Source organism: Thermobia domestica, chromosome 15 (genome assembly GCF_964235325.1).
Source record: "Thermobia domestica chromosome 15, izTheDome1.hap1.1, whole genome shotgun sequence".
NCBI classification, from domain to species: domain Eukaryota; kingdom Metazoa; phylum Arthropoda; class Insecta; order Zygentoma; family Lepismatidae; genus Thermobia; species Thermobia domestica.
In genome coordinates this window covers 195781984-195807140 of record NC_137468.1, presented here as the reverse complement: position 1 = coordinate 195807140, position 25157 = coordinate 195781984, and the positions used below count along the sequence as shown (strand labels likewise).

Genomic DNA, 25157 nt, shown 5'->3' with positions numbered 1-25157 from the left:
TGTAACCAATAATAATATACTTTTTCTCTAAATTTTCTTTTGTCAAGAACTTCGGAATAATAGTGTGGATTTACCGTATTTAGAGCATCTTTGAGAGCTTTCCTGAAGGGTCTCAGTCACTTACTTTGTGGGAACAGTGAATTCATCAAACTTATATACTATTAATAATAATAATAATAATAATAATAATAATAATAATAATAATAATAATAATAATAATAATGCACAACTGGATCCAGATTCGAGTCCGGATCTCCGGTGTACCGTTCAGATGCTGCCCAGTTCATCCTTTGAACAGCTATGCATTCTTCCATTCTGTTTTATGTGGGTGTTCAGACACTCAGGCCATAACTTCTGTTGTCCTTAATAGTACAGTAAAGAATACTTCTGACGGTTGAATGTATATTTGATAATGAGAAAATAATTATATCACATCAATTGCTCTGTAGGCACGACTGAACATCGACGTCAAGAGTGGAAAATTCTATGGTTGTTCAGTAGGCGGACTGAATAGCGTAGTGGTTAACAGATTGGCACGGTAAACCGGGGACACGAATTCGAATCTCAGTTAAGTCGTACCTTTTTTCATTGTGTTTATAGAAATTCGTACCTATAGCAGAAGTGCTCAATTTATCGAATTCTCTAGAAGTTCAATATCGTCTATACACTCCAGAAGCTCAATATCGTCTATACACAATTTTTTAACGTAAAGAATACGTTATACTGTTAATTATGTAGTGGCCGCAGTGGCAAAGCATTCATCTCTGGTGCGTGTTTTTTCTCGGGGTTCTCTCGTTTCCTCTTACTGTCTTAATTCCACCATTTCATTCATTCGCATCATCTCCTTCTCCGTTAGCCTACAGGGTGCATCGTTTAATATCCAGTACTTCCATCTGTGAGAAATCACCCTCTACCCCCTCCCCAAAAGAAGAAAACGTTAATCAAGAGGTCAGTTTTCAAGTTTAGAAATCTTGTAACTATAGGGCAGGATGTTTTCGTAAAGGTGATTCGATCTTCATATGTGAGCGACTTCACCTGTTTGGAAGGCCAGAAAATAAGTAGCTGATACTGTGCAGAAAAACTCTCTAAAAATACGGTAAATAAGTAACTCCACACTACCACTTCCTAATGGTATTAAATAGTATTAGAAATGCGCCAGTTATTTGTCTTTATATAAATAAACATTTTGGGATGAGTAGGTAGGCTAAAGTGCAAAATAGTCTGACAATGCTCCAACAGTATTATATATAAATCTATTACGAATATTTATCAGAAAATAAGCTACATGATAAGTGTTTTCGCTAAATCCTTCATCAGATAAAAAGGGAAAGAAGTAATGAGAAAATAATAATAATATTAATAATAATAATAATAATAATAATAATAATAATAATAATAATAATAATAATAATAATAATAATAATAATAATAATAATAATAATAATAATAATGCCGCTCCGTGAAACTACGGTGACTATGCGAACTCAATAGAGAAACTGGTCTAGTAGATCTGTAACTTCCTGTTGTAATATGGTGGCTCAGTGGTAAAGCGTTCACCTCCGGTGCTTAGGGTCCCTGGTTCGATCCCAGCTCGCGCCGTGTGGACTTTGTGGTGGACAAACACCATGCTCGTGGGTCTTCTCGGGTTCTCCGGTTTCCTCCCACTTTCTTCATTCCACCATATCATTCATTTATCATCATCACAGTCTCCTTTAGCCTACCTGGCATATGCGTGGGACGTAAAACTGAAAGATTTCATTTCATTTTTCACGGAACTGATTCTTAGTACGCGTAAGCCAAATTAAAAACTATTTGTGCTATATGAAGATTAATATTCAAACCAGAAGCGTTGTAGATTTTTACAAGTTCTAGTTCTACTAAAGAAATAAAGGGGAGATGGAACATTATCTTCGAACACTTAATCAATTACAAAAAAAAGTCATCATAGGTATTCTGCCATTATTGACGAACCCTTGCCACAGCTGAGATGATTCCATGCTCCGCGGTCTTCCGCTAGTCTCTTCGTCCTCACGTACGATAGTTGCGGTTTTGATATCGTCTATTAATTGTAGTCTCTTTCGCCCCCTCCCTCTTTCCTGCCACCATACTCTATAGTCCAGTCAATAAAATGAAAAAATAGGCTTTTGTCGGGACTAATTGGTAAAAAGCTGAAATTTTGCAGCTTATTACAGCATCATAAGGGGAGTATTTCTTCTAAAGTTCCCAAACCTCCCCTCTTGCTTTACCCCCCTCCCGGCCTTAAACATATAAATATGCATTCCTACCTGGCATATGCATTATTAAATTCCCGTCAATATAATTTTGACGTATCAATATTGAAATGTCAATAACTTCATTATGTCAGTTCGTATCAATATAATTTTTTAAAGTTAGGTTCCTCACATTACGTTCTTTAAATTATATCCTTATGTGTTTTTAGCTAAAGTAAGTATATATGGCGCTATTGAAATAAATTGCTGAAAAAATAGATTTTTCAATATAATGTTCAACATTTTTGTAATTATTAAAGACCTGATAACGCTGCAGCAAAATATTTTAAATAAAACCTTCAGTTTGTTTTATTAGCTTTAGAATGATATACGCATTAATAGGTTTATAGGAATGGAAACGATGTCCAGAGAGTTCTTACAAATGGTTGCAGGTGCGGGAAAGTCATCCTGCCGGGCTAGCCAGGCGCGCACCGTACCCCGGTTTTGACACTGTCTACCATTATGAGTCACTTCAATGGAAGATTTATGAAGTTTGTATGTGTTAAGTGATTTTGTGCAGTGCAAGTGAGAAGTACTTAATAAGTATCTAGTAGTTTTTTTTTTTCTGTAAGGCAGAGAAAAGTAAATACATGGAAGTGCGTCCGGACCGTAATACAGCAAATTATAGATGCGTTAAAATATTAAATAATACTTTTGATAAAGTGGATACTTTCAAATATCTAGGATCAATATTAACAGACGGAAATTATATTCACGAAGAAATTAAATGTCTACTAAAAGCAGGGAATTCATGTTGTTATTCAGTTCAGAATCGCTTGTCGTCGTGAATTCTGTCGAGGAATTTGAAGCTTAAAACATATAAAACGATAATCATACCTGTTGTTCTATATGGTTGCGAAACGTGGTCGCTTACTCTGAAAGGAGAACATAGACTGAAAATGTTTGAGAACAAGATCCTGAGACGAATATTCGTACCCAAGAGGAACGGGAATGGGGAATGGCGGAAACTTCATAACGAGGAACTATATAATTTATACGGTTTACCAAACATTGTTAGGGTCATCAAGTCTAGGAGGCGTAGGACCATTAAGAAGACCTAGGCGCAAATGGGAGGACAATATTAAGATGGATCTCGCAGAGATAGGAATACAAAGTAGAAACTGGATCCAGTTGGCTAAGGATAGAAGTCAGTGGAGAGCTTTTGTAAACGCGGCATTGAACCTCGGGGTTCCATAGGCCATAGAGTTAGTTAGTTAGTTTTTTTAAGGTTTTTGGTTTATAATTTGAAATGTAGGCATATATTAGTATGCTTTTAGTATTCTTATTTGTTATCTTTAACTAGAACATAACATTTTGTTTACATGCTCATGACCAATTTAGAAGTGCTAGGCAAGCATTGAAAGGTTTAATCACTACATGATTATTCACAGTCAATTTAAAAAATAGTATAAAATATGTAATAAGCCTGGCTAAAAACCCAAATGTGATTTATTTCAAACACTAAACTTCAATTTAAAATACATAACTCCTTATAACGTTTTATGATCATACGTTTATTTCTTATCGTCAATATCACTTATAACAGAAGTAGAAAGTAATGTTCCTAATTTTAAAATTGAATTTTCATATCATTTTGATTAATAAGACTTAACTCAGTATAATATATTACACTGAGAAGAGTGTAGTAATTTCATATTGTTCCAGGCTCTGAGCAACAGCAACATTAATATAAAAAAACAGACATAGACACTGTAGTTGTAAAAACGGTGTACATCGTATTCGTGAGCTAGTGTACTAAGAAAAGACGATGCGCATGAAAAGTTACGGAGAAAGAGTATTAAGAAAGTGCAAATTTTAAGAATACGATAAATTCAGGATTGAAAATGTCTTATGTAGAAAGTCTTAACATATTTACATCCAAAGTTTATATATATATATATATAAAACGAAACTTCAAGTGAATTCCAAAAAGTTGAAAGTAAGTGCGTTTTTATAAATGAGGCTGTCGTATTTGTTGTAAGACCTAAAATCATTTCTGTCACTCATATAGACCAGCCTTGCTCTAAACCTACAACAGTTATACGGTTCAAAACACTTCATAAACACACTTCATCAATGAGAGTGTGAGTCATGAAGCCACAATCTACCTAACATCAATCATTAACGCTGGCTCCCAGCTATTCATTCAGATGGATTTCTCCGACATGTTTTTGATAATGTTTACGTAAATGTGTTAAGTCTAGATAGCAAAGGCACTTTTCGTACTATGGGAAAGATTCATTGTGTCGTGCTAGGTGCATTTGTCGATACTCAACAGTTTAAGAGAATTCCAATTGAGTCTTTTATTAACACCGCAACTATCCGAGAGTGAAATACAGGTCTTTCTTCAATGATCATTGAAGACTAAAGTGAACTTTAACAAGTAAGATCTCTTACGGGCCAATCTTCACTATATCTGTTTCCTCTTAACTTTATATGGCTTGTTGGATTACAGTCTCAGCCAGGATGGAGTGGATTTATGACTACCATAATGAGAAATTCGAAAAAGTGTTAAAGCACATATATTATGGCTGTAGTCCAGTTGATCAAAGCAAAAAATGAAACCAGTGGTAATGATTAGTGAAGGATTTCTTATTTATTATGTTCCTTGTACTTACAGAAATGTTATTCAAAACTGTAGCAACTACGCAAAGTGTTCGCTGAATTACGACCACCTATCTATTACTTTGTTGGTCCACTTTAGCTCAGAGGACACGGCGTGGCATGGATTCCGGTAGTTGCTGGTATGTTTCCACGGGGATCTTACACCATATATTCCAGATGACATTCCACAATGAGCCCACAAATGTTGGTACACAAGTTATGGTGCGGAGAGTTCGTTCCGCAACATCCCATAAATGTTCTCTAGAATTAAGGTCCTGTGAGTTAGGGGGCCAATTGATGTGCTACAGCTCCGTGAAATGTTTCTTAAGTCAAGCAAGTGCAGTCGTGGCTTCTGTGGATAGAAGTGTTGCATTATAGGGTGTACGTGATTTTCTAACACCTGCAGGTACACAAAGGATGTCCCATTATGATTCATATACATCAACGGTCCCAGTCCATGCCAACAGAGGCATCCCCAAACCATACAGCCGCCCCCACCTGCCCGTACAGTACGCACCATGCACGAAGGATCCATAGCTTCGTTGGGGCGCGGTGGCTCAGTGGTAGAGCGTTCACTTCCGGTGCCTGGGGTCCCTGGTCCGATTCCAGCTCGCGCCGTGTGGACTTTGTGGTGGACAAACACCTTGCTCGTGGGTTTTCTCGGGGTTCTCCCGTTTCCTACCAATCACCGTCTCCTTTAGCCTAACCGGCATAACTATGGGACGTTAAACTTAAAGATTTCATTTCATTTTTTCCATAGCTTCGTGCTGTTGGTGCCACACATGCACTCGCCCGTCCGAGAGGAGTAGCACAGACCATGATTTATCGGACGAATACACCCTTTTCCAATCATTGATGGTCCAATTAGCCTGTTCCTGTGCCTGAGCGGTGACGATTCGTAAGGAGTGGATGACGAGTTCGTAGTCTGCTATGGAACTGTATGCGTGCCAGTGTACGCTGTATAGTTGTGAGAGATATGGGTGTTGTGCATCCACCATTGTATTGGTCACGTAATTCCCGAATACTGATGGTTCGTTTGGCTGTCACGAGCTGTTTGGCGCGACGCTCGACCCACGTTTTGAACATTTATACGCCCGTGCAGTTCCTTCTCTTGAAATCCGTTACCCCATTTTCTTCCCATTCCTTGTATATGTCCACTACATAGGAACGGACGCATCCGACAAGTATTGTTGTCTGGGTTATTGACGCACCTATTGCTCAGATACCCACAATCATGCCCTATTAAAGTGCAGGTAAATCCTGTCCACCTCCGATTATAACAGTGTGCTGTCTGCTAACATGTGGCCTCGAGTGCGTTCTTTTTCTGCAATACTACCAGTCGGGGTGGTCATATAGTCAGCTCGGTTGCTGGCCACACTTTCATGTGTGGAGGGGTGGTCCCAATTTACGGAGCACTCAGTGTACATTGTAAACACATACGGAAGAATTGTCACTCACGATGGAATATGTGAAGATGGACTATGTTAAAGGAAAGCTTTGACACCAGTACCTAGCTGTAAGCCTTTTGCACGTGGTGATCTCCGTCTCATTTCTTGCAGCTGTGAATAATCTTGGACCAACTATATGTGAACTGTAGGATTGGATTGTTCCGACATATGTGAACACTATAATGGACTTCCCTGCGATAGTTCTCCTGCCTTTGACGATGTTATCAACTTTGATGATGATGAGTGGGAACAGTATAGCATTTTGTTTTAACCAGATTGGACAGAGAATGAATTGACTTCTATCAGTCAACAAGTAAATATCGTTTGTATAAAATATGTAGTAATATTGTAGAAAGTAGAATCAAATATTCTACTTTCTACATTCCGTGAGTTTTGGGTGGGTGATCCGTGAAGATGTTATCACAATATAAAGTACATTATTTTGCACTGTTAAACACCTACCGATTATTGCCAGTCCAGGACATGGCGGATCCATAGATGGTGAATAATGAAACGGCCCTATTCTAAGTTAAGAGTAATCCATCGTACCAAAATTGGCCTTATTAATTAGCAGTAATACAAGTAATTAACACATTAATAAAATATAGTAACCAAAATTTGTATATAACCGTTATAAATAAAATGTTAACTTATGTGCATATTAATAATGTATATACATGTATATATTTTAACGTAAGCTAACGTAAGAGTTATATTTCGTTCCGTTTGTGATATTTTTGTGGTATATTAGAAGAGTAAGATCGCTGTTACTGGATTCGATTCTCCGAAAGTATCTCATTTGTATTGTCAAACAGGATTAAGAAATATTTTTTCTCCTCGTAATTTTTCTAAATATTGCAACGAAACTTGGCACATACATTATGTATAGACAATAGTATTTTTCAATGTAGTTTATATTCAGGCATCTGTACCTGATAATGATTCAGGAGTCCCCGGATTTCAAGAAAGGGATTTTAGAGGGAAATTTTCATATTTATCCCAAAATCCTTTTCTGTTGTACATTACAAACATATGTGCATGGTACCATTTAAAATCTTGTTTCATTCTGAAATGAATGACGTATTAACTATGATACTAGGATGTATAATACTGTGTTTGGAAACTTATTTTATATATATATGTCCCATTTTTCCTTATTTATATATGAAATTCGGTATTGTCAAGCAGGATTGAGAAATATTTTCCCTCGTAACTATTCTGGATATTGCAATAAGATTTGGAATACGTATTACATATAGACCATACTATTTCGCAAAGTAGATTATGTTCAGGTACCTGTAGCCAGGATTGCTCCAAAGGGCACCAAATTCCAAAAAAAGGGATTTTTGGAGGGAATGTTCTCTATGTTACCCAGAATTTCTCTTCCCTCGTACATCATGCAAACATGCGCATGATACCACTTGAAAGTATGTTTTATTTTGAAGAGAATGACATATAATCCATGATACTCCGACGAATAGTACTGAAGTAGTAGACACTTAAGTGAGTCAGCATTTTCCTCAAAAAATCCAAGAGTCCAAAATGATTAAGGGGTAGAGGGGAAAGCAGGGGGAGGAGGGGTGGGGACTTTTCAGAAAATACCCTATATATTGTGGTCGTTCCTGAAAAATTCACCTTTTTACTAATTAGTCCCGACACAAAACCTTTATTGATTGGACTACTAGCACATCTCTCGTGATACAGTTCCTTCTTAGCCAATGTAGCACCCAGTTTTTCTTCCTCTTCGTAATAATATGTAAAACTGTTCTTTTTTTCTACCATTTCTAACACCTTCTCATTCGTTTTATGCTTCTGGTTATCTCATACTGTTTTTGCTCTATGGAAATCCATAATGAAATCGGAAGTAGCAATAAAATGGTATCACTTGTGGTTTTAGTAGAAAATTCGAGTGAAGATATTATCTTTACTTCAGACTCCGAATCGATTCCAAAAGTCGCTTGTCGCGCTGTATATTACCGTATTTCTTTTATGACAATCAATGTTGAAGCCGGAAATTGTTAATTTGTACCACTTCCGGTTCGAATAAAGGGTTAGCAGAGTAAAAGGTTGCATATTCTAGAAACGCTGAGTCGATTTCAGTAGGCCGCTTCCCTCTACCTTTTACCGTTTTTGATCTATAGTAATCAACGTTTAAACCGGAAATTGTTAATTCGGTTCCGGTTTGAATAAAGACTTAACGGAGGAGATGGAATCTGTTTTTGAGACCCTGTATATATTTCGAATTTTAACGGAGGAGATGGAATCTGTTTTTGAGATCCTGTAGATATTTCGAAGATAACGCTTCTCGTTATCTCTGACCGTTTTCACTGATGCTTGGCAGAGAGACAGACAGATAAACGGACCTAGCCGCATTTATACGTAGCATAGTTTGGAAGTCTTAAAAGAAAAGAGAGAGAGAAAAAAAGAAAAGCTGTGAAGCGTACAAGTGACATCTAATTAGGTGATAATGCTGTAAGGTCGAAAGCAATGAGTGTTTCGGGATTAGAAATATAAAATCATTGAATTAGATTACTGTTACATTGACCTAATCGCAATTAAATGATGACTTGTGGTATATACCATTTATTCATGTAACATAAGCTTTTTTTTAAAAAAAATTATGAAAGTATCTGTTTTATTTACAGGATTCTTTGGAAGAAGAACGAAGTGGCTGATTACGAGGCAACCACTTTCTCCATCTTCTACAACAACGCTCTCTTCCTGGCCATTATCATATTCTTCAGCTTTTATGTGTTAAAGACTTTCACACCAACAGTGTATCCTTTTCATTTTTTTCCCGTTTGAAATGGTTTTGAATTAGTGATGTAAATATTTGTAAAAATTGATTCTAAAATGTATGGCTTCTTATTCAGTTACTCATGGGCAAGAAGTTCGGAATAAGATCAATTTCACAATAACCTTCTGTAACGTAAGTGTAAAGCACTTTTAATAAGATAAGTACAAGGCTTGTTCAGTTAGAAAACGGAAAAGTTGTGTAAAAATCTAAAATGGTTATATGTTTATTTTGTATAGGCATCGTAGTGCTGTAGGTTAAATTGCTTCAGAGATGGAATTAAGTTGTTTCATACATGGAGATAATGTTTTTCATGTCGTTCTGACGTTCAGCGAAGCATGGACACCAATATTCTCATACCAAATCTTCCACTTCAGTGAAGTTACTTTCTGTAAATGCGGTGAAAAAGCGACTAAACGCAGAGAATCTTTTAACATTGATTATACCCTATTTGAACTTCTCAGCTCACTCGGAAACTTCTGTTCAACTCACACGTTGTCACCGTATTAAATTTATCATGATACGATGAATTTCCATTAGTCAGGCTTTCATTCAACAGGACACTTTGCCGACCCGGTTTGAAGCAATCCTGTTAAGGATGCCACGATCTTGTATATCTGTTTCCCAGCGTCCCGTGCGCGACGCATGCGTGCTAGTCACTGGTATGAATAACTGTAGGATGCTCCAAAAATAACAGACATAACAATCAGGGTCATATTTTAGAGTTTTTAATACTGTTATTATAGATGTTTATAGAATCTGAACTAATATCTGAGCATCTTATGGAGAATATGTTAGACATGTTGTCCAATAAAAAGTAACAAAAATGCCGTATAATACAGATCTCGGTGATTCAATTTACTACTTGGGCTCTGTACTAATCAACAAGTTTAGATTCTTTAAAAAAAAAAAGTCCAGTTCAAATGTAGAGACAGTGAAGACTCTAAACTCTGGTTTTAGACAATTGCAAAAGTAACCATAACTAATGCTGGCTTTATTCCAATAATCATGTGGTTTTATTATTATTATTATTATTAAATATGCTGCTTTTTGGAAGGTCCTGGAATTACTAAGATGTGCTTAATTTTAGATTTGGGCCAGGAAATGTTTCTTCCACGTTTCTGGATCTTCAACTTCCTCTTTTCATCGATTAGTTGAGTTCTTCTTCCTATTCTTTGCTTTCCTTCTATCTTTTCTCCTATGGCGGTATAAAGAATATAATTTCTTCGCAAGATGTGTTCAGTCCAATTGGTCTTCCTGACCAAAAAAGTCCTCTTCTCTCCTACCCGTTGTAAAACATCTTCGTTTGTTACACCCTGTCCATTTTATCTACACCTTTACGTATCATAACTTAATACAATTGTTGCCTTAAGGTTCTGTATAATAATTGAACGGTTGTTTCATTGTGTTGTACAAGTATTCGTGTCTTCCATAACCAATTGGTCAAACTACGTCACCATGTAACCCATGAAATAAACATGTTGCAGTTTTTAGTGCGCTAGTTACCGATTCCCAACATTTGCCTTTCGAAAACAGGAAATTGTTAATAACTATTCCACTGGCACTAGCTTGACGCCGTACTACGCGTCTATAATTGTAAAACAAACAAAGCTCCTTCGTGACTAAGTGGTTAGGTAGAGGTTTGGTGTGGAAGACCTGGGTTCGATTCTTAGCGGAAGCGTTGCGTGTTACTTGCCACGGTATTACTTGCCACTATTGGAATTTCGTGTTACTTGCCACGGTTACCTTATCGCATATTTATCTATCTATGACAGCGTGTCCGTTGCCACGCATCTGCATCTAGATTTGACCTTGACGGGGTGGGAGTAATTTAACTGTGTTGTTTTATCTTGGCTGGAAAGCTCATTCTAGTTTCTTATAACAGCGCACAATTCCACAATTTCTTCTTTATATAGAGCTCCACCGTGGCTAAGCGGTTAGCGTACGCGCCTTTGGCGTGGGAGACCCGGGTTCGATTCCCGGCGGGAGCTCCTGTGGTTCGGATTCCACGTTAATCAGTAGGTCCACGTCTCATATAGCCTCGCTGCTGAAAGGGACGCTAAACTAAAAAAATCAATCAATCAATCTTCTTTATATATATTTCTTCTTTAATGCTGGGCGTTTCTCTATTTCCTCAATTAATTTTTCATAGTCTTTATCACTAATTAAAGACATGATAGTCATTAATCAAAGAATGTATTAGTTTCCATTGGAACACTTCTTTTCGCGCGCTACACACGGAACGAACTGTTACGTGAAAACACTTGTAGAAAACATTTATTTTTTACCTTTCTACTTAAAGATATCTCGGCAACTTTTCTGTGAGAGGACTCCCATAAGATTCAATGCATTTTTAGATGTTGCGCAACTGTTCCGTCGCCGAGCTGTTGCCCTGCTGTCACCCTGCTTAGCAACACCTCGGCAACTTTTCTGTCGCCGTCGTCTCAGTGAGCGGACTCCCATAAGACTCAATGCATTTAGCCAGAGCAACAAGATAGTTTGCCCGACAAAATGTTGCCAGTGAGCGGTAGGCCTAAGGCAACAGCTTGGCGACAAAACAGTTGGGCAGCATCTAAAAATGCATATGGGAGTCCGCCCACTGCGGCGACGGCGACAGAAAAGTTGCCGCGGTACATCCAAGCAGAGAGATAAAAATAATAGATGTTTTCTACAAGCTTTTTCACATAACAGTTCGCTCCGTGTGTAGAGTATGAAAAGAAGTGTTCGCAATGGAAGCTAATACATGTATGTCTTTAATTAGTGGTAAAGACAATGAAATATTGAGGAAATAGAGAAACACCCAGCTTATATAAAAAGAAAAGTTTGCAAGAATATCTAGATATAAATTGAGAGAAGAAATTGTGGGAAAAAGTGTTTCGCTATTGTAAGAAATTGGAATGAGCTTCCCAGCCAAGAAAAAAATAACACAGGTATTTACACAGGAGTCTATTACATTTTGAAATGAAAATGAAACGAAACCTTGGAGTTTTCTTCCACGGTTATGCCGGGTAGGCTAAAGGAGACGGCGATGATGAGAATGAATGAAATGGCAAGATGAAGAAAGTGGGAGGAAATGGGAAAACTCATCTACACGGTGTTTGTCCACCACAAACCCCAGTTACAATCATTATGACGTGCGACGCGCAAGTAACAAGGTTCCTATTGGAACCACCTAGGAGTATGGATCAAATGTGATGTAATATATAAATCATTGCGTTTCTTCCATGCTTTCAGGTGGCAAAATGAGCGCTCGAATTACTGAAGAACTTCATTTGTTTGTGTAGATTTGCAAGAATACCCCTTTCATCAGAATCTTGCTTTGTTTCTTGTATTTTGTGCGAGTTTTGTGACACGCATAAATGTAACAAGGCAGGGGCGTCATTTAGGGGGCAGGGAGGGGCATTTGCCCCCCCCCCCTGAGTTTGAGATTTATATAGATTTATCAACAGAATAGTAGCAAATCAGTGAAAAACGCGAAATTTTACTTATTTCAAGGGATCTTACCCCCCCCCCCCAAGCAAAATTTGAAATGACGCTTCTGTAACAAGTTCCTATTTCTTAAATCAGAAATTTGCTTTGTTTCTTGCGTTTCAAGTGATTGCCTTGCTTTGAAAATTACTTGGGAAATTATTCCCATCCCCTCAAGGTCAAATCTAGATGCAGGTGCGTGGCAACGGACACGCTGCCATAGACAGATAAATATGCGATAAGGTAACCGTGGCAAGTAACACGAAATTCCAATAGTGGCAAGTAACACCGTGGCAAGTAACACGCAAACAGCGGAAGCTCATGTGGTTCGCATTCCATGTTAATCAGTAGTCCCGTCTCATATAGCCTCGCGGCTGAAAGGGACGCTAAACTCAAAATCAACTCAACAAACAGTTTGACTTCAGAGTTACAACTTGCACTATGCCACATCTAACGGTACATATTTATTTATGTGAAATTTCATCATCGTATGACTATTGGAAATTGGACAGTGGGATTCTGTATTCCATCCCTTTCGCGTCTTAGACAGTTTTGCCATATCAGGCTTCCTGTGAGAGCATTTCACAAATTCGTAAAATTGTATATTTAATATGTAAAGAAGTGGCCACAAGATGGCACACTTTAGGATATGTGAGGATAATTACGCATCAGTTTCAATGAAGGCGTAGTGTTTGTGATGGTAGATAAAAAAAAATCTCCGAGATACAAAGGTAGGCCTACTGATCTTCGTTTGTTACTCTCTCCAACATCACATTTCGAAGCCCTCTAAATATTTCTTCTAACTTCGGTAATGTCCTCCAAATTTTCAAACCATAAAATCCAATCCTCCATATATAGCACTTGACCAGTTTCTTCATGCACTTCTTGGTGTCCTTTGTTGAACTAATAATAATAATAATAATAATAATAATAATAATAATAATATAATAATAATAATAATAATAATAATAATAATAATAATAATAATAATAATAATAATAATTTAACCATTAGTATACATAAACTGTACTATGGATAACCGTAACATGTCCCTGTAAAACAGTGTTAAAATTAACCATGCAAGTTTCACTTTAATTTCTCTAAATCATGCGAGTTTCTGTTGTCCAATATTTTGTTAAACCCATTTGAAAGTATGACTTATACCTTTTCGACATTGTTTGAACCATCTTTTCACAAATCAGTTTTAAATAAATAAGGCTTGTTTGTGATGTTTGATGTTTGATACTTTGTTGAGATTTATCGAGGAAGTCTGTTGACTTGAGGTCTGAACGTGGACTAGGTCGTTTTAACTTTTGCTTTTCACGTTTTTCCAGTCGCTGTTAGTTTCTGTGGTGCATGTTTGGGGTTATGATATACTGAAAAGCAGGGTGGAAAAAAATCATGATTTTTTTAAAAAAAATCATTTTTGTTGATTTTTTTTATTTAAATCGATTTTTTTGATTTAAATCAAATCTCTCTCCTCGTATAATACAAGTCGCGAACTGAAGAAAAAGCATTAGGAATTAGTATTAAATGCTAATTATGCCATTTAATTGAAAGTATTGGGGTTGAATTTTGAATTATCCCCAATCGTTAACCTATATCAATCCCAAACAATGTTTCTTAACCCTTTTAAATTATGGCTCGTTTTAAAGGTAAATTATAGACTTTCAGTCAAGCAGCTACAGCATCATCCCTATTTATCTTAGGATCATGGTACATACATCACTCTCTTTAGAATAGAACAGCTTTTGAAACGGTAACATTCACATTTCCTTATCATGACCCTGAAGCGGGAAATTTTGAGAGTAATCGTCATTTCTTTTTACTTTTTTTTTTTAAAATGATCCCCTCTGGATTCCCCTGTGTTAACTCACAGATCTCAATATCAACTGGGAAATACTAAGGGGTGTACTAAATGTGTGTATAAAATTTCAAGCTTCTATCTTGAGTAGTAAGGGTGACGAAATTATTTAACAAAGAGCTAAGAACATTTCCACAATGCCCCAGATGACCCAGATGTAATATAAACATTTCCTCAGACATCCCTATTTATCCTAGGATCATGATTTGTACATTATTCTATTCAGAATAAAACAAATTTTCAAACGGTACCCTTCAAAAGTTTCCATCATGTATCTGGGGCGGGTAAATCACAAAAAAAAAAAAAAAAAGGAATTTTCTGTTAAAAATATCTTTAAAAGAATTACCTCCCCCTGTTTTAAGGCAGAAATCTGGAACAAATCTGAAAAATACTGATGGGTGCACTGAGTAAATGTGCAAAATTTCAGTCTTGTAGGTGCAAAAGTAAGCCCGCGAAAAATAATATTTCCCAAATACCCCACAGATTCCCGTATAAAACAGGATCTTAGGTAACAGTTTCCTGAGACATCCCTATTTATACTAGGAGCATAGTACGTAATCATTTTCTTCAGAATAGAACAGCCTTTTAAACGTTACCATTCATATGTCTCCATCTGAGGCGGGAAAATATCGAAAAAAGCCAATTTTTGTTAAAAATATTCTTTTTTTAAACATTTTTGCCCCTCTGGACCTCGCTGTTTTCATGCAGAGACCTGAAAACATCTGAAAATTATTAAGGGGTGCACTGAATGAGAGTGCAAAATTTCAGTCTTCTGAATGCAAAATGTAACCCGCAAAAAATAATAATAATACGCATAACAAAAAATATCTTTTTAAATTTATGACGTCATCACACTATGCCTCAATGCAGAAAGGCGTGAAAGCATATGTAACGTGTTCTAAAATGCCTCCAGTCTTAAAGAAAACGAAGTAAAAATCCTTATTGGTATTTTTTTAATCGAATAATGAGGAAAAAGTACAGCAACGTTCATCAAAATGACACCTTTTTTCACGAAAGTTACTGATATTTGGCAGGGTCCTATTTTTAAAAACTCAGAAGTAGATTGCGGCATGAAATACATATATTTCACCTGAAGTTATAAAATTTAAAAAAAAAAATTGAGATGGGATAGGACCCCTCTAAATACGCCCTATTATCTGGGAACGAAGAAACAGACAAGCATAAAAAAGAATTTTCGTCTTAAATGTCGATGGTGATTTCCCCGTTGGAATAGGTAACGATTTTAAAACCCAAACCCAATGTTACGAAAAGAAGAAAGCAGGATTGCTCCGTTACCTATTCAAAACGGGATTTTCCCTAATCATCCACTGCATGACACTTGTTTACATACTATACTGTACATTTGAGTCTCATTGCAATAATCGAAATAACAGAACAGAAACGGGATTTTACTTATTTTCACTTTAAATTAATTTATTTCGGAATTCGATTTAAATCAACGATTTTTATTAAAAAAATCAAGTGATTTAAATCTTGATTTAAATCATACTGATTTAAATCAATCCACCCTGCTGAAAAGCTATTTTCCACGAAATAGTGATGATGATGTTTTCATGAGACAACATATTTATAGGAATTTCCTGATACTGGAAGCAGTCTGTCTTTCCAAAATCACGCATTATTATTATTGCTAGAGTAATTCTGCTCCATTGCTAGAGCAACACTTCCACAGAATAAAGTTCTTCTATAGACGGTCGTTTCACCCGCTTATTGTATGCTGTAAAATCCCTTTTTCACCATTCACTATGATAGCCCTTTGAAATGAATGTTTGCCGTACATCGTAGTTTCCATTGAAGGAGGTTTTTAGTCAGCATATCCTGAAGCAGTTTAGAGTACTCGTCAGTGCATACTTTCCAGAGTCCCGAAGTTTTGTGGCTTAACGTTTTGTGATGTTCTATTGTAGTAAGCCAAAGACACAAAAGTCTATTGGTGATGCATCTGACGATTAAACAAGAATGTGTCTAAATGGAATAGCTTTGTTACCTGTCTTCTGTTCCATACGAGGCATGTAGGTCTCCGTTGTTTTGCGGTGGAACTACTGGCCTTGGTGGGTGCAAACTTTAAACGGTGAGCATCAGGTGCAATTAGGGGGCACGGTGGCTCAGTGGTAGAGCGCTTATCACTGGTACGTGAGGTTCAAGGTTCGATCACCGACCAAGTAAGTTTGTGATGGACAACATCGTGTCCGTGGGTTATCATGGGGTACTTTCGTTTCCTCCCAGCACTCGGTCGAAGAAGTGTAAAACGCTTTTTCAGGCCAGCCACCTTAAATGGAGGTTTTCCTGGGTTTTCCTCATTCCCACCAGGCAAATGCCGGGGTGGTACCTAACTTATAGGTCCCAGGCCGCTTCCTTCCTTCCCTTTCCCCGGATAGTGTGCTCGCCGAGGGACGTCATCCCTCAAAACGTGACGGGCTAAATGCCCTTAGATGCCGAAAGCACAGAAATCTAAATCCCATCCCATCGTTTCCTCCCACTTCTTGATTCTTCCATAATCATTCACTGGCCTTAATCATCGTCTCCCTTAGCCTAAAGGGCTTAATCGTGGGACGTTAAACTGAGATCGGATGCAATTGATCTGAATATACGTTTGATCAAGACAGTTAGTTATAAATATAGTGTGAAAAATATATTTCGAGTGCAGTGAAAATGTGTTTTTGAACCAAGATCAAGCGTCAGGTAATTCAATGGAATGTTCTTGTTCCATATACAGATAGTGCTAGTTCTCAAAATTGTTGCGAACGTTATTGTAAGCATAACTCCCTAAAATACATTACTGATGAGCCTCCAACTTTCAGTGATTTTTCGTTCTAATGTATTATAAGCGCAGCCATCTTCAGTTGATTGATTTGAAACTTTCTACATTTTTTATTTATTCTTGTAACAGTAACGTATTTTTATTCTTAAAAAAGTTTTTTCCATGTTTTCCTGTACCCCACGAATTGACGTGACCCTAAGTAGCTAATGGTAACTTAATTCATTACATACGCAAACACCGTGTGCGTGGGTTTTCTCGGGGTTCTCCCGTTTCTTCCCACTTTCTTTATTCCACCATTTCATTCATCTTTCATCATCACCGTCTCCTTTAGCCTTACCGGCATAACTGTGGGACGTAAAACTCAAAAATTTCATTTCATTACATACGTTTACTGGATTTCTAAAGCATGGATACAGTAGATGAACTATAGTTTCTTCTGAAAACTTGGAAATGGTACGGGGCGTGGGAAAACACTTGTTCTCTCTGGTTAGGTTAGGTTCTCTCTTGTCCAAACCATCCATTGTTTAAGGTTATAACCAGTGGCGTAACTAAGGGCTTGGGGGCCACCCCGCAGACAACGTAGAATGGGGCCCCATCTCTACGTCCTACATCACGATTTGGGGCCTTGTGATGGCTTCGGGCCCCCCGCAATGCGGGTTGTGCAGGGCCCTTATTTACGCCCCCTGCTTATAACACTATATGATACTAAATTTTAAAAATACTAAAATTTTATTCCAATGCTCCAACTGCGCTGGAATACCGCTTCTCGAAAGATCACTGAAGAGGATAAATGAGTTGAGTTGATTTTAGTTTAGCGTCCCTTTCAGCAGCGAGGCTATATGAGACGTAGACCTACTGATTAACGTGGAATCCGAACCACATGAGCTCCCGTCGGGAATCGAACCCAGGTCTCCCACGCCAAAGGAGGATAAATGAGTGACCGTTCGTAATCACCAGATGGTGTTGGCGTTGTGGCATTCACGTAGCGTCCTGAGGACAATTGGGGAGCTACTTGAAAGAAACAAGTAGCGCATTCCGGTCTAGAAAGCCAGCACTAAGGCCGAGCGGAGTCGATGTGATGACCATTGGCTCCCTGATGGCTGTTGCGCCATTAATTTACTTTCTAATTTAATATTGAAATTTTATCTACGAGTGTGGATTGGTCAGTTCGTGGCCTGACCTACAAAATTAGAAAATAGGCTTTTTGGAAAGGTTATGTTTTATTTTTCCAGTAATCCCCCTCGATCGAGATACATTTACGCCACCTCTCTGGTAACGCTTCTATACCACTTTTTTTTTTTTTTTTTTTTTTTTTTTTTTTTTTTTTTTTTTTTTTTTAATGTTTTCTCGGACCTGCAAAGTATCCCAGTACAGCAATTTTCACCTCTGCATTAAAAAAAAAAAAAAACGCGGACTTCCCCCCCAAATTTTCAGATTTCTAAACAAGTAAACATCCAAGGTAACCTACAGGAATGAATTTTTATCATGGATGCAAGGGACGTGTGAACACTCGCATTGTCTTGGTGAAACAACACCTTTCTTCGCAGCATTCTTTTATTTTAATTCTGATTTCCTTACGCAAGCGTCGTAGAAGGGTGCAGTAACATTCAGAATTGAGACTCTTTCCCTTTCGCAAGAAATCAATCAGGATAATGCTCTTAGCATGCTAAAAGAAAAAGCCGTAACCTTGTTTGCCAACAAAACTTTTTTGGCTTTCTTTAGGTAGGAAATCCAGGTCATTTCCAGTGCTTCGATTGTTTTGATTCCGCTGTATAATGCTGTATCCGTGTCTCGTCCATAGTCACATATCTGCTAATAAACTCGTTCGGACCACTTTCAAACAGTTCCAATCAATTACGGGAAAGGATGAATCGATTGCCTTTGTGTTTAACTGAAAGCAACTTGGGTATCTATCTCGCGTACACCATAGAAAACTCTAATTCTTTTATGATAATGTTTTGTACTCTCTCGTAGGAAATACCCAGTCTTAGCTATCTTTCAGATTTCAATTCTGCGGTCATTCAAAATCAGATCACAAATTTTATTGACATTTTCTGTAGTGTCGACGTTGAAGGCCTCCCACTGCGGCGGTCATCTTCCATGCTTTTTTTTTTTTTTTTTTTTTTTTTTGCCACGCTTAAATTCAGCTACCCACTTTTCCATCATGGAATACGAGAGTGCGCAGTCTTCTAGTGTCTTTATAAATTCCCTGTGGTGTTAAACCATTTTTATGTGATACTTAATGACAGCTCTATGCTCGATTTTCTCCATATCACAAATTTCCGTCATTTCCGTGACTTAACGCGTTAAAAACTCCTCACCTAAAACAATGGAGAAATGAAATTTTACACAGTGACTACGAACGGATATAAGTATGCAGCTAATGTATACAAACATACGAAGGGAAATTAAAAAAAAAAAAAAAAATCCGGAATTTTGTTGTAGCTCTTAATTGCCAAAATATACGAACGCGATTACTTAATCATCTTCAAAGTAGACACCTTCGAACACACACACACGTTTCACCACTCCTGCTATTACTGGAAACGCCTACGAAAGCACTCTTGTTATCTTCCAAATTTCAGCTGCCATCGTGTTGATTTTGATCCCATTTTTATCCCACCTTTAAGGCTCATTTTCAGCTTAAGAAAGAACCAAACATCCGATGGTACTAAACTGGTTCTAAGGCTGTCAGTCTCTGAAGCAGATTTCCCCCCAATTTACATAAGGACTTGCTGTTGTGGACGTTGTTTGAACTTCATCACTACACACTTCTCTGTGCAGCTACACTACTCATATTTGTTGTGACCTGTTTAAACATGTCCGATTCATAATTATGCAACCTAAAAACTACTGTATAAGATTCATTGTGATTACATTTCAGATGCCAAAACTACAAGAACTTTCTGGAAACTTTTTGGCTGCTCTTCGTGAAATGATTGTTTCCTTCCTAGTCAGGTCACGAACTTTCCAATCCACCCCCTAATAATGTGTATTTTTTTCCTGAATTGAGGAGTTTGATGTAATAAGAGCGTAAGTGAGTTTACGCCGCTTTTGCATCAAACTCATAAGTTGCTTTTATCATGCTTGTTTACTCTCTTGTCAAAATTTCAAATCAATATTGGAATAAAATGCTGCATATTACATTGTTTTATGTAAGAAAGAAAATACTACTTAAATTTTCAACATAGTTTTTCTCCAAATGCATATTTCAGACTTACGCCCTTAACTGCATCAAACTCCTCAATTAATAATTGAAGACCTCGGGGAAAAATAATGATATCCCACACTAACATGATTTTGAGATACAAGGCTTTGAATATGTGGGTACGTAGTGAACACTATTGAGAAACCTGTAAGGAATTGGTCATTTCTCTGTCATCTGTTGACCAAACTGTAATTCTTCGAGGAATAACAGATCAACTGGCGTCAAGCAGCATAGGCTGTTTAACTCATTTCTCACGATTTTTAAGGTTATCATTATTTTCCCCCGAGGTCTTCAATTTATAACATCCAACCAAAAGATTTAACAATGGTTTAGATGTGTTTAAGATAATTGACACAAAATTAATTGAACAAACAACATGTGATAGAATTATAGGTATTAATTATAGTAATTACTTGTCTATATATAGTTAAATAATTATTCTGATCCTAGTTAATTGTTCATTGTGTATTTTGACGTCAAACATAAAGAAATGTGTTTCCTTAACAGATTTTTAGAAATTATGTTTTATCCGTGGGCTCAGCAGGTGGATTCCTTGCGCTGCTTTCAACTGGTTCACAATAAGTAAATACGCTCAAGAGAGAGAAAAGACAATGTTTTTTGTTAGATAAAATAAAATATTACAAGATATATTCTTTTTTATTTGGTATACGTTGGTGAACATTAAAAGCGTAACACCAAATAGAAGCAGAGGTTGTAGCGCCCAATATGACAGACAAATAAATCAAGGTATTAGTGTGAAATGATTACCTAGGAGAAAATCAAGGAATTGGTAGCACTTGAATCCACCAAGGACAACCTCAACAGTGTACTCTGACTCTGTTCTATTTCCGGTTGCTGCTTCTATGATATGTGTCCGGCGCGTGATGTTTCGCGAAGCTGCAGTACAAATCATTTTACTAAGTTTCCATCCTCCATATTCTGCAAATGTTGGGTCAACCTATGCCACTTCTTTGGTGTTGCATTTTTGATGTCTAGCAATGTACTACAACCAAAACCCAAGACATGTTCACTTTCAGATTAAAATAAAGAAAAACTATGTATTTTAAAGCTATTCTATTTTATAGGATAATACATCTCGTGAGATCAGCAGAGTCAAGTAGTGCCGGATCTGGGTAAGAGGATCTGTTATTGTTATGAAAGATGGATGGTATTGGCATTCCGGTGTGCACTCAGTGTCGTGAGGACTAATGGGAGCTGCTTGAAGTAAAGAAGTAGCGAACTCTGGTCTAGAAAGTCAGTATTAACAGCAGAATGAACCGAGATGCTGACCACACATTATTCCAAAGGTATGAGTGCCACAATCTGTCTGGTAGGCCGTAGGCCTCTTGAGCACTCTTGGACCAGTAGTTTAGTTTTTAGGTGTTAGAATAATGCAGTATGCATGTGTTTTTTTTTTAAATATATATATATATATATATATATATATATATATATATATATATATATATATATATATAATATGAACATAAACACGTAACTTACAAGGTAACTTCCAGTTTTTGCGTTGTTGAAAGAACACGTTTAAGTAATGGAAGAGAAGAAAGAAATGACAAATGGTATCAAACGTACACACACAATGACTTGAGAATAAGTCGAGAAAGACCATAATCACATCCTACTACTAGGTGAAACGCTCACTTCTAGTGCGATAGGTACATAGTTCGATCCCAGGCCAGTAAATTTGTTGTGGACGTGTCCGTTGGTTTTCTCGTGGTTCTTCCGTTTCCTGTTACATACTCATTTCACAAATATATTGATGTTTATAGTCACAATATAATTGATGACTATAGACATTAATATTTCAGAATAGTATAATAGATTTCAATATCAATATACGAGTTGGTATCAAAAGTTTCGAGACTAGTTCTGTAACAAGCCAACAGATGGCAGCGCAAGGCTGCACGCACAGGCACACGGAGCACCAACCTTCATAAGTCCGTGTACCAAATCGTCCTATGTACATCGCGAGCTGTGCAGCGGGTTCTCTTCTGACCATATGCGTTATCACGTCTGCAGGGCTCATAGTGGTCTCGTCTCTTGTAAATAGTTGAAAAGTGACCAAAAGCACACGAAAAAGTGACAAAAAAGTGACCAAAATCCCATCATGCTTTTTTTTTCCTTTGTCAATTTCTCCATCACCTCTCCCTTTGTTTGTTGTTTTGTTTCATCTTTTCTTCTTTACTTCTTTTTGAACTTCCTCCTTTCTTAGGTTTTCTAAGTATGCTGTGTAGTTACGGTAAGCAGACTTAGCAGATGTAAGAAGCTTCTGAGTAAGTGGAACCAGTTCTGGCCTATTTCCGAATTTCTTTATCCCAGACATTATATTTAACTTAGCATTGAGAGTTCTCAAAGCCATGCAATATTCAAATTCATCACTTACTATTAAGATGAACGTACAAGGAGCATAACACAAGACGAATATAATGAACCACACAAACACACACACACAACGTTGAGAGGAGCGTTAACTATTACGAGAGAAAACTAAAAGACTATTATGATAGAAGAAAAATAGACACAGAAGGGTTCTCAACCGCACCTTCAGAGCTTAAGCATCCACCAACCATCCCCTGTGCTTTAGAGAGAATAAAAGCTGAAGTGAGAATAAACCTGACTGTTTCACATTTGGCAGCAAGTACTGAAGCTTTCAGAAGAGTAATGAGTAACTAGTTTCTGCCTTTTTTGTCCATTTATTTTTATATTTTTTTGTAGAAAACTGCCAATGCAAAACATAACTCACACGAAAAACTCACTTTACTTCCAAATTTGGAAAAAAAGTGACTCACTATGAGCCCTGCGTCTGTGATTTCATCAACAAGCGAACGTGAAATTCTGTGTGAACTGGGCAAATCCGCCACAGAGACGCTTGACATTCGGGAAGTGTTCGGCTGCAATGAATTGTTCGAGGTGTTTTGATTGGTACGCGCACTTTGAGAGCGGAACATCATTGGAAGACGAGAGATCAAGGCGACCTTCACCAAGCACAACACAAAATATTGAAATCATTTTGCAACTTGTGCATGAGGATTGTCTGTCAGCGAGCAATCCACAACAATTCTGACATTATCGGTGTGTCATACGGAACAATGCTGGCAATCCTCACGTGTGATTTGAACGCGCCGTTTTTCTGCCAAAATTGTCCCCAAGCTGCTGACCCACGAGCAGAAGGAACACCGAGTCGAAATCTGCCAAGAACTCCATCAGCGTGTCGTGGATGACTTGCCCTTCATGTCGAGGATATTAGTGGTGATGAAACTTGGGTGAGAGACTATCGCAAATTAAACTCAGAGGGCCTTATGCAGAGTCGTTTTGTTACGTGATTAGTGCCACACTAAAGAGTTCGACCAACATATGTTTCCTGCAGTAGTCAGGCCTTTAGTCAAAACGACTGCATAAGGCGGATAATTTACATTGCAGTGACGCAAACCCATACAGAATGAGATCTTCGGTTAGATTTTAAGTTACATGTTGTTAACAAAGCTACCAACGAGCATCATCCATGAGCAGAGATAGGAAAAGCGAAAAATAAAACCTTTAGAAAGAAGGAAAATATGTTTTGTAAATAGTTGGATAAATGATTACGATAAATTTTAAGGTCTTTGGTCAAAGTTGTTATTATCATCATACTAAGGGCTTGACTAACGCTTCAATCATACGGTAGTCAAATTCTTAGTATGACACTAATCACAAGTAAGAACGACTCTTGAGTACGGCCCTAAATGTTTTATGTCTTGTATGGACCATTGCGAAAGAGTTATTGAAATTTGGTGGCAGCATTTGACATGAGAATACAGCTGTTGATACTAGGAGGGTGGAAGTCGGACAGGGTTGATATGTTTAAAACAAAATGTTTAAAACATGTTTAAAACGAGAGCTGTTGTTTTATTCAGTTTGGTTTAAACGTTTTAAACAAATTGTTTTAAACGTGTTTTTTTTTTCGATGCTGGTTGGACATGTTTAAAACAACTAAAATATCAGGTTGAAGAAGCTAATTTAATTTTCTAACTAACAACCCATCCTCCGCAGGATTTGTGCATGGAGTAAATTACAAGCAGAGATATTCTTATTATAACAGCAATTACTGAACGAAATTCTGCATATGTGAGTATAACTAAACCAACAGAAATTCAAATGAAGTATTTCAACATTTTCTTAATTTCCAAGAATAATGGAGGTTAAACATCCTATACACTATTCTAAGATCCAAATTCACAATTCAAAACTTGGGTATTTTTTGATCACTATCATTTCCATAATAATGAACAGTTCTCACATCATAAGTTAGAAGAAATACTCTGACAAATACAATACAACTCATAGAAAAGAGCAGTGACTAGCCTACAAGGAGCAAATGACATTTTAACTAAAGCGTTTTCAAGATATATCTCTATCTGCAACATGGGTAGCTAATAATGATTAGTGTCTACGGCATAACAACACAATTAACTCTAGACACCCGCCAGGGATTTTAACAAAACGGTAGACTCTCATGTTCGGGGCTCTGGTGACCCCCCTAATTATCACAGAGTCATGAGTTGTACACCATTGGAAAGCTTATAAACCACAAATTCCAACGAGGTAACATTCGTGAAATCCCCGCTGTATTCGTAGAAAAAGAACAAACATAAAAAATCATTAAAAATATGAAAATATTGACTTTGTGGGGCCCTGGCAACCCTTGCTGTCTCCCTACGCTGACAA

General features: G+C 37.3%; 1 protein-coding gene across 1 annotated transcript in view; it reads left to right on the top strand.

Annotated features, from left to right (window-relative positions):
- The window catches only part of LOC145671756 (translocon-associated protein subunit gamma), a 35381-nt gene extending 14298 nt beyond the window's left edge, over nucleotides 1-21083 (top strand). Inside the window, exons 4-5 of the mRNA XM_081740962.1 lie at nucleotides 8968-9099; nucleotides 20951-21083. Coding sequence (XP_081597088.1) covers nucleotides 8968-9099; nucleotides 20951-21017 — 199 coding nt within the window. The 3' untranslated portion in view covers nucleotides 21018-21083. The remainder of the gene's footprint in view (nucleotides 1-8967; nucleotides 9100-20950) is intronic.
- The last annotated feature ends 4074 nt before the right edge of the window (nucleotides 21084-25157 follow it).